Source organism: Stomoxys calcitrans, chromosome 3, assembly GCF_963082655.1.
Source record: "Stomoxys calcitrans chromosome 3, idStoCalc2.1, whole genome shotgun sequence".
NCBI lineage: Eukaryota > Metazoa > Arthropoda > Insecta > Diptera > Muscidae > Stomoxys > Stomoxys calcitrans.
This window is the reverse complement of record NC_081554.1, coordinates 92,946,183-92,956,802: the sequence shown is the minus strand read 5'-3', so window position 1 is coordinate 92,956,802 and position 10,620 is coordinate 92,946,183. Positions and strand designations below refer to the sequence as shown.

At 35.9% G+C, this 10,620-nt stretch overlaps 1 protein-coding gene across 5 annotated transcripts; it reads right to left on the bottom strand.

Annotated features, from left to right (window-relative positions):
- Nucleotides 1-389: 389 nt before the first annotated feature.
- On the bottom strand, nucleotides 390-4,559 carry LOC131995904 (uncharacterized). 5 transcript variants are annotated; one of them, XM_059365215.1, is made up of 3 exons: nucleotides 3,085-4,559; nucleotides 1,673-3,008; nucleotides 390-527 (listed from the first exon to the last, which is right to left on the bottom strand). In XM_059365215.1, exons 1-3 carry the CDS (start codon nucleotides 4,206-4,208, stop codon nucleotides 489-491), a joined length of 2,499 nt encoding a protein of 832 aa, XP_059221198.1. In that variant the 5' UTR covers nucleotides 4,209-4,559; the 3' UTR covers nucleotides 390-488. The 5 variants fall into 5 exon arrangements, with proteins under 5 accessions (XP_059221198.1, XP_059221197.1, XP_059221199.1 ...); XM_059365214.1 differs by having other exon boundaries at nucleotides 398-2,682; nucleotides 2,761-3,008; XM_059365216.1 differs by having other exon boundaries at nucleotides 398-468; nucleotides 2,908-3,008.
- Nucleotides 4,560-10,620: the final 6,061 nt, after the last annotated feature.

Sequence of the window (10,620 nt, the reverse complement as noted above, 5' to 3'; positions counted from 1 at the left end):
AGTAGATTACCCAATCGACCATTGACGGATATCGATTTGGTTAAGTACTGCAAGCCATTGAAACACTTTAGAGGGGTTTTTATGCGTGACTCATTACCAAACAAACCACTACGACAAGAATGTGGAATAGTTAATTTAGACACAACTAATGGGCCAGGAACACATTGGGTTGCCTATTACAAAAATTACAACTATAAGGAATATTTTGATAGTTTTGGTAATTTACAACCACCGTTGGAAATTATTAATTATTTAAAACCACCTATCGAATACAATTATAAACAAAAACAAAAATTTAATACTTACAATTGTGGTCATTTATGTATACAATTTCTCTTCAATAAATATAATATCTTGTGAAAAAAAAAAAACAAACAAAACCATTTTTTTCTTTTAATTATTTTTTTATTTTATAGTGTCCCCAAGCATAGGTGTCAACACCATTTTCTCTTATAAATCTCTTATCATCTAAATAATTTAAAACTAATTTATGTATATGTTGTGTGTACAATTGATGAATTTTTGATCTAAAAACATACATAGAATCATAATAATTAATTTGTTTAAAAAGACAATTTTTAAAATCGTTGGTTGAAAGTTTTGCTGTAACACAATGTTTTACACCTTTTATTTTCTTTATTTCTTCATCTACTTTATCAATCTTAATTGAATACATTTTTGAGCGTAAACCAATGAACTCCTTCATTATTTTTCCACCACATTCATCTTTCATCATTCCTAGAACTTTTTTGTTTTCTAACGGAAAATTATAAATATTATTAATTGGATACGCTGATGTATCAAAATATTTTGTGATATCATTTCGAATATCATCATAGAAATTTTTTGTTTTAATATCATAAATAAATGAATCGGTATCCATGTAATTTAGAGTAGTTGATTGGTTAAACTTTATTTTCATATAATTATAATGAAAATCATACATTTTCCATTTCGATAGTTCTAAAACAGTAAATCCAATATATATTGGTTTATTATATTCAACATGCGATTTTTTCATTTGAATTACAACCATATCGTTAGATATTTTGAGTGAACTATGAAAATTAGGTTTAGCTATAAGAGCCCTTGCACCCAATTTTCTACCTTTACTCTCCCAGTTAGTTACAATTTTAATACATTTTCTTTTATCAACATTTTCCATCGTCTTACCATAAACAGCATTATTCAATAATTTGAAAAAATTCTGTTCAAACAAATTTTTAGCTAAAGTTCTGTGATAGTTATTTAAATCAATATACTTTTGCAACCAATTCGTTTGTTTAAACTGGAGAATTCTATGTATTTTTTTTAAAACTAATCCATGTTTAATACACTGTTGAAGAGTTTTATAATGTATGATATAATTAATTTTATCATTTAAATTCAAAACTAATTTAGATTGCCTCATAGAACCAAGTTTTTTATTTTCAGCGCAAAATGGTAGGTCATTGTGATAATCATGTAATGAGGATGGATATTCTAAGTCTACCTCTAATATATATCCTATCTCTGAATCTTCTTTGATATCATTCAAATTAAACATTTCAATATTTTCAACCCATTCAAAATTTTTATAAGGTAGATACTGTGACATAGCATAACCATATAAATTATTAACATCTAAATAAATTAAAAAATTTGAATCTTGACATGGATTATAATCACTTACATATATATTATTTGCAACTGAAAATCGTTTAGAACATTGAACAATCCCTCCTCTAATACCCTCCACAATAAAATTGTACTTTTCAAAGTCAGTTAATAATTCTAGTTCTATTCCAGTTGTTTTTAACATTGCACTCCAAGACAAACCAGGTGCTGTATAATATTGACATGGATCTAAATTATAAATTTTTTTACATACTTTTCTAAAATTTTCAAACACATCGCATAATAACAAAACATCAACTTTCAAATAAAGTAATAAGTAATCTTTTAAATTTTTACATTTAAATATATTCCATACATTTTTAGCGTGTGTATAATCATCCTCACTACAAACCTCATTAGTTAGCTTATTAAAAAAATTGGAAATAGGTGGTAAAGCGTTTTCTTCTAATCGTTCAGGAGAATCTAAATAGTCATAAGGAAATACACCTTTACGCTTCATTAAATTAAATTCACTATCGTTAACAAAAGTTGATTTAACAGCATTGAAATCTTCATCAGATAAATAACCTGCTAGCTTTTCTAAGCTAGATGCCATAAATTTACATGAATCTAGAAAACGTATTTCAATACTCTTATTTGAATCTATATAAATTCTTTTCGATATAGAAATATAAAGTTCCTTATTTAATGGAAGAATATTTATATCACCAACTACAGAGGAGAGTTCTCTAACAAACAAATGAGAATCATATGCTGAAAGATTATGAAAAAATACTGGAACGAAATTTGCTATTTGATACTCTAAATTACAATTTTTATGAGCAGGTCCTCTGTATTCACCTGTCAAATGACAATGATCAGCTACTCTAACATCAGTATTTAAAAAAGACTTTTCACAAATATGACAAATCGGATGTTCCTTTTGGTATTGTAGTTGAATTAATGTTAAGGAATTCATTGGTTTTACTTTAGATAAATAATTATTATAAATCCATACAATCTCTCCCACTAATGAGTTAAAAAAATGTTTTGTACAGTCTTCACCTGAATAAATTTTAATCTTATCTAAATTTGAATCAAATGAACATTTGATATAATAACTGTATGCAAATGGAATATGTTTTTGAACTGATTTTACTTTACTTGAATTTTGTATCTCTAACGGTTGAAGAATGCACTCAAAATCGGCATAAATTGAGAATGGAATATCTAATTTATGTTTAAAATTCTTAAATTTAAGTATTTTATCTTTATCTGATGGCATTGTTGTTACCATCTTTTTACACTCACGTTTGTGTTTCTCTAGTCTACTACTTGAAGAAACATGAGTTAAGCAGGTGTTACAAAAATGAATCCTATTTTTTTTCTTTGTTATAGAACTTCGCAACAATCTAAAAATATATATATATATTTTTTTAATAAATTAGTATTGTATTGTAATCAAAATAAATATCTTATTATTTTTACCTTGATATATTTTTTATCCAGATGTAATGAAATTTATCATCCTCTTCTATTAGAAGAAGATTGATGTGAGTTGATTTCTCAGCTTCTGTAAAATAGTAAGGACCTATAACCTTAGCATCCTCTAAACCGAACACATTTATACTTATATCAGGATTCTGCAGCTCAAAGACTCTGATTTTATTTATGGTAAGGGGAAATTCCATGTTTTCAAAATTTAATATTATATTATTTTCCAATGTTATAATGTTTGCCTTAATGTCCGTTACTTTGTAGTTGCTACATTTATGTGGTTTCTTTTCATTTGGAAGTGGATTTAATGCTGATATTATTGCCCATTTAAAACAATAAACATCATTGTTTTGCACATTAATGCAAGCCTTTTTATTCCTTATTTTGGGAGGAAGATTTATGTATTGAGATCCTCTCAAACATGTATATTTGTTGATGTTGATCTCTAGATATTTTATTTCGATTAAAGTCCATCCACTATCTCGTTCTTGGAATTCACTCATTTTTTTAATTATTTCATTACAATTTTCATTATAATGATTTAAAATTTCGTCCAGTGTACTTGAGGGAGATAGTATCAACATTTTTGTGTGATGTGTAAATAAACTAACTTCATCTTCCGCATTCTCTTTCATCAAAATATAATTACAATGTAGTGTACAATTATATTTAATAGATTCATGCTTTTGCAACGCCTTTTGAATTATATTGATTACTTTTTCTTGAATTGATTCGAAAAAGTTTTCGGGTATCAAGTTATTGATATCACTATTTTTTATTTTATAACTTTCTATTCGATTTTGAAAGCTAGATCCAAAGCAAGACACATCCTTATCTATCCATTTTACACACTTATCGATGTGTGTGTTAGTGCTGATATGATTCTTCCACTGATTTTTTGGAATAGTTAAATTGCAATTTTCACAGTATACCGTTTTTTCCTCTTTTTTTTCATTGTGTTCCATTGACTTCATATGCTTTAAAAGCTCTGGATAAGTACTAAATTTCACATTACATTTCACACACTCAATTGAATGTTGTAAACGCAAATGACGATTCAAAGATTGTTTATGTTCGTAAGTTTTCTCACAAATATAACATACAAATTCTCTCATTTTTTTATAACAATTATTTTGAATTTTGATTAAATAAATGATTTTTAATATAATGATTAAAATATGAAACCGTTTGCCCTTTTTATACGAAAACAAATATAATTTTTTACTCTTGTTCTTCCTGGAAAAAAATAGAACTACCCTCACCACAATTATTTCATCACACTCTAGTGTGGTGGTCACACAACATTCAACATTAATAATAAGCTCTCACACTCAAACCAAACAATAGACTGTGGTTAGCAATCTACATCACACACCCTCCAACATTAGTTGAAGTTGGACGATAAGACATAATCGAAATATGCCACTGCGCCCTGCGATCTGCGATCTGCGCCCTGCGATCTGCGCCCTGCGATCTGCGCCCTGCGATCTGCGCCCTGCGATCTGCGCCCTGCGATCTGCGCCCTGCGATCTGCGCCCTGCGATCTGCGCCCTGCGATCTGCGCCCTGCGATCTGCGCCCTGCGATCTGCGCCCTGCGATCTGCGCCCTGCGATCTGCGCCCTGCGATCTGCGCCCTGCGATCTGCGCCCTGCGATCTGCGCCCTAATGTCCGTCCACACATTTCAACCGGCGGCCCGCCATCTGACCACATACCCCCCTGCGGTCGCCACCTGCGCTACGATCGGCTGCGGTTGGGTGCGGTTATCACCTCATCAATGGGGTGGGGTGGGGTGCGGTTATGACGTCATCAATGGGGTGGGGTGCGGTTTGGGGTTTGGGGTGGGGTGGGGTTTGGGGTGGGGTGGGGTTATGACGGGCGATGAGTCATCATCGAAATCTCCCACTGCGCCCTGCGATCTGCGCCCTGCGATCTGCGCCCTGCGATCTGCGCCCTGCGATCTGCACCACTATGTCCGTCCACACATTTCAACCGGCGGTCGCCACCTGCGCTACGATCAGCTGCGGTTGCGGTCACCTGCGCTTTCAATCCCATGCGCTTGCGGTCACGTGCGGTGCGGGGGCGGTGCGGGTGGGGTGCAGGCGGGTGCGGTGCGGTAGGGTGGGGTGCGGTGGGGTGGGGTGCGGTTGCGGTTGCGGTTATCACCTCATCATTGCGGTTGCGGTTGCGGTTGCGGTTATGACGTCATCATTGCGGTTGCGGTTGCGGTTGCGGTTGCGGTTGCGGTTGCGGTTGCGGTTATGACGTCATCAATGCTCGATGCTCGGTTTTGGAATCCCCCTATTTATACTACTGCCAATATCACAATCAATTTATTGGAAGCCAAGTTTGGAGAACGTGTTATCTCACGAAATGGTCCAGGCGATTGGATGCCTCGGTCGTGCGATCTGACACCGTTAGACTATTTCCTGTGGGGCTACGTCGCGTATATGGTCTATCTCAACAGACCAGCGACGATTGGTGAACTTCGTACGAATACCGAACGCGAAATTGCAGCAGTATCGGCCAATTTATCCTTGAAAACCGTTGAAAGTTGGGTTCAGCGTGTGGACTTTTGCAAACGTGCCTGTGATGACCATGCATTGAACGTACTTTCACAGATATAAAGAGTTTCATTGATATCCACAACAGATTTTTTTTATTTAAAAAAAAGAAACTTTTGTAGCGCTCTTATTGAAAAACCCGATACAAATGCTATACACTGATGCTGAAGAATCCCAATTTACCTAGAGTCGAGTACCTTATAACTGTCCTCAACCTGTCTTTGAGCACTCTTATAGTATGTCATATCTGGAAGACGTGCAGAGTGATCCTGCTACTGAAGCCTGGGAGGAGCCCGAACAACGGGAGTCGTACATACCGATCTATCTTCCCTCACTATTAGCTAAGACGCTTGAGAGACTACCCGAGCCTCGTTGGAGAATGTCCATTCGCCGATCATCAGCCTGGATTTCGACACAACATAGCTGTACAACTGCTTTTCATGCCATCATACCACACATTTTTCGTGACTTCTATCAGCCCAGTTCATATGACAGGACGGTCAGTGCTGTCATATGAACTAGTGCGAGAGTTTCAGCACTACAAGAGAGAACCTCTAGATCAAACGGCATATCATGCGGGTCTATACAACATTCATGCAAACGCACACGGGAAAAAATTAAAATTATTTTCAATCACGAAATTAATTGATCCAATTAATTTTTTAATTGAAACGAAAATGATAACATCAATCACTGTTTTTTTAAGTTATTGCATATTCAATTAAATGAGTGATTGAAATTTCTGGAAATTTCAATTTATTTTTTAACTGATCCAATTAAAAATGATATAAACATTTGGAAACTTTCAATTCATTTTGTAATTGATCCAATTAAATTTTTGTATAAGGTATATAGACTTTTAGCTCCATGTTCCAGGAGGTGCGGTGCACTTGAGGTTGGTCTTGTGGCCAAAGGTCCGTGGGCACCCGTATAAAAAAAACTCCCCTGTGAGGTTATCCTCTGAGGCGGCAGCATTTTGCCGACTTAATCCGACACGTAGAATCACCAGTCATGGTATTGCACTAGATTTGTCGAAATGTATGGCTCCTTGAAATCTCCTTCCCTTTATATTGTAAAGGACACAATAGCCTTTTATTGAATTTTCCTATGCACAATTTTTAAAAATTTTTGTTATTCAAAAATGAGTGAATCAATTAATATTTTTATTAATAATTACAAATGTTTCCATAATGATTGTGATTGAAAAAATGTTAAGATTCAATTAAAAAACTAATTGAATCAAGTAAATTTTTAATTGAGAGTGAAAAAATTTCAATCATGACCTAAAGTGGAAAAAAAATAATTTTTAATTAAAAATTAATTAATTTTTTAATTGAAAACAATTTTACTATCAATTAAAATTTTAATTGAAAATTTGTTGTCGATTTTGTTTTCTTTGCAGTAGCAGATGCTGTGTATAGCTAGTGCTCCTTGGAGAAGGGCCGCCTCTCATGACCTCCCCGGCAAACCAGAGAAGTTCAGGCTCAATAAGGATCCCGCTGATACAGCCGACCCATCTCCTACAGAGCAAGGATTGATGACAACGTGCAGAATGTGTCTCCCGATTATGACCCTGGGCCACACGATACATGTCACAAGTTAATGCCCAGCCAGGTCCGCTCGTCTGCGACCCAGATCCCTCTGGACGCACCCCACCTTAGTCGCAGAGTGGACGCACCCCCACCTTAGTCGCAGAGACTCAAATGAAAGGTATTTGGGAGTTGATTACCAATATGACATTAAGATTTTTGCCCAAGATTCTACGTTGCGCTTTTTCTACAAAAATCGCCTCCAATAGATTATTTGACCAATTAAAACCATGGGGATCAAATGATAGATATTTTTGAGTAGATTGCGTCATTCAAATATGTACTCAAGTGCCAGATGGTGTGTGGCGCACAACCCTCATATAGACACCCTCCACCAAATGGCTGTTTACACCAATCATGACAATATGGGGTTAAATTAAAGGTATAAAGTTGTGGACTGCGAATCTGATACCTTCATTCTGCTCATATATGCAGCAGACCACTTCATCCCAAAACAGTCAATCAATCATAATGACCTACCTGGGCACCGAGTGATTTAATTAATGTGTGGGGACACAAAAATGTAGGCAGCTATACCCCAAAAATTATGACGTTCAGCGTGAAAGGAGGAGTTGCAAAACTTAAGATTGCAACCAACGTTAAGATTGCAACCATTTTTAGCTCACTGTTAAAAAGTTTTAGATGGTTTAATAGCAAGAACTATCGTCACCGCAGCAAATGCATTGACTGGCAAATTAGTTCTTTACCACAGAAAATTGTTTAATATGGCAATTTGATTTAATTTAAAAAAGACTAAATGATTACTATTTAATAGTCATATAGTCATTTATAGACAACTACCACATGATGGTCGATGTTACAGGCGTTAAGCTACTCCAAGCGAATAGTATCATTAACATTTGAGTTAGCGTCATCTACTGGCTGTTTTCCAAGGCTGTTTTCAAATAGATTTAGTAGATCTAATTGAAAACAGCCACCGTAGCGCAGAAGTTAGCATGTCCGCCTATGACGCTGAACGCCTGGGTTCGAATCTTGGCGAGACCACCAGAAAAATTTTTCAGCGGTGGTTTTCCCCTCCTAATGCTGGCAACATTTGTGAGGTACTATGCCATGTAAAGCTTCTCTCCAAAGAGGTGTTGCACTGCGGCACCCTTTCGGACTCGGCTATAAAAAGGAGGCCCCTTATCATTGAGCTTAAAACTTGAATCGGACTGCACTCATTGATATGCGAGAAGCTTGCCCCTGTTCCTTAGTGGAATGTTCATGGGCCAAATTTGTTGTTTGTTTTTGTTAGTTCTCCTGTATCAAATTTTGATGAGTTTTTATTTAAGATTCACAAAAATTAATGTAGGTTTGAAATAGGTTTTGTTTGACAGTTCTGCAAATCTCTCAAATCTGTCAAATAAACCTATTTAAGATCTTCATTAGGTTTTGTGAATAAAACCGTTAATACATTAACTAAAGATCAAAATAAAAGACCACAAACGGACAAAACAAAGAGATTCGATAAAAAAAAACCACACACACTAAACGACTAAAAAAATTTAAACAAAATGAAAACTCAAATAGCGTGTAAGCACTAGGATGATACTAGTGCTTACACGCATTAAATGTGTACATTGATGCGTATGAGTATTATTATTACATTCATTTAAGTATATGAGAATACATCATACGCCACGGTGCACACGATGAAGTTGTTTATGTTTTTTCTTCTTTTTCAGCTTCTCCCCAGCGAAGAACCGTAAGAAAAGTCAAAAGGTGCCGAAGAAATGTAGACTTATTTTCAAAAGTTAAGTTGTAGCTTTTATTTTTTGGAACAATTGGAAATTGAAAACAATTTAGATTTTCGATACAATACTCTCTAGTACATCGCGAAGGTATTTGAACGCTCCTTTAGTTAGTTTGGCCATGTGAAAGTGTATATTTTTCGTTAAAATATTGATAAACTACCATTTTCAGTTGTTCATAGCGCAAAATCATAAAAATTTTCTATTTCTTATTTTTTTCACTTTTTTATCCAAAATATAATGTATATTTTTGTTTTAAGTACAAAGTTGTTGTATTGGGTGAGGCAAAGTATGAATCAAGAAGAATTGAATTGTTTCAAACGATTTCTCATCTAAAATTCCAATTCAAAATAATTTTTATTCAAAGATTGCGCTCCAAATCTTTTCGAGATTCCGTACTTGGCTTTTTCTTTCGCGCCTTTAGTTACAGATATCATTACACCTTCGCCGTTTTTGTCGATTGAACCACACTAGCTAGTAGCTGGACTTTTCGCTCCCTACCCTTAATATGACAAGGTATTAATGGGTCATAAAATGGTGGATCTTCATCATCTACATATTCCAATTATTGTTGTTAATGCTCATACGGAATTTTCCTGGCAAATGGCGGTTTTGTCCTCTAAATCGATCATTATAAAAAATAAATTAAGTTGTGGTGCGATACTAAGTATCTGTGAAAATCGAAATTTCAAGCGGCTAGCTTTACGCGTTCGATGTCTATCGTGATTTCGGCTGACGGACGGACATAGCTAGATCGATTCAGAATGACGAGACGATCAAGAATATATATACTTTATGGGATTTTAGACGAATATTTCGGGGTGTTACAAACGGAATGACTAGATTAGTATACTCCCATCCTATGGTGGTGGGTATAAAAAAGGTTTTGGATATTAGTCCTCTCCATGCCCCTGTGGACATGCACCTAAGCCAGTAATCGGCTTGTTGTGTGCTCTTGATTCTAAAAAGTAATCTCGAAAAGAACAACTAAATTAGGAATTCCGCGCTACTTACAAAATCCTTACATACAGATTAAGTGTGAGGCAGCCACTGCGGCTATGAGACTTAAGGCGATGGGAGAATGGATTGAAGATGGGAGCAGCTCATACCATCGCGGTATAATCGAGGAAACCTGGAAGGAAGGGGAAAGGTTTCCGATCGGATACCTGAGATGAACCTTAAAGTCAAATGCGAGGCACTGTTGCCATCGGCAAAGTCTTGGATTAACGGAACCCTAGTATTGCCATCTGGAAGATCATGTTACACGGATGGATCAAAGCTAGAGGACAGAGTGGGCCTGGGGGTTTACATTGAAAACCCAGGGACTGACATTTGCCTGACCATAATACGGTCCTGCAGGCGGAGATCCGGGCGATCACAGAATGCGTGAAGAGGTGTGGTGCTAACGCGAGGACGTCGAGTATGAACATCTTTACCGACAGTAAAAGGGCAATAACAACCAGGACGGTATGGTCACGAACAGTCTTGCAGTGTAAGAAGGAGATTAACGCCTTCTCTAAGGATGGGAAAATAGGCATCGTTTGGGTGCCGGGCCATAACGAAGTAAGGGGAAATGAAAGGGCAGACGATTTGGCGGTGAAGGTCAGAGGACTGCCGTCAATAA

Excerpts from the sequence above, each read along its gene's own strand:
- LOC131995904 (XM_059365212.1), bottom strand. The coding sequence starts at position 4,208 with ATGAGAGAATTTGTATGTTATATTTGTGAGAAAACTTACGAACATAAA. Across the intron at positions 3,009-3,084 it reads TGGATAAAAAATATATCAAG|ATTGTTGCGAAGTTCTATAA; the intron begins GTAAAAATAATA and ends ATATATTTTTAG.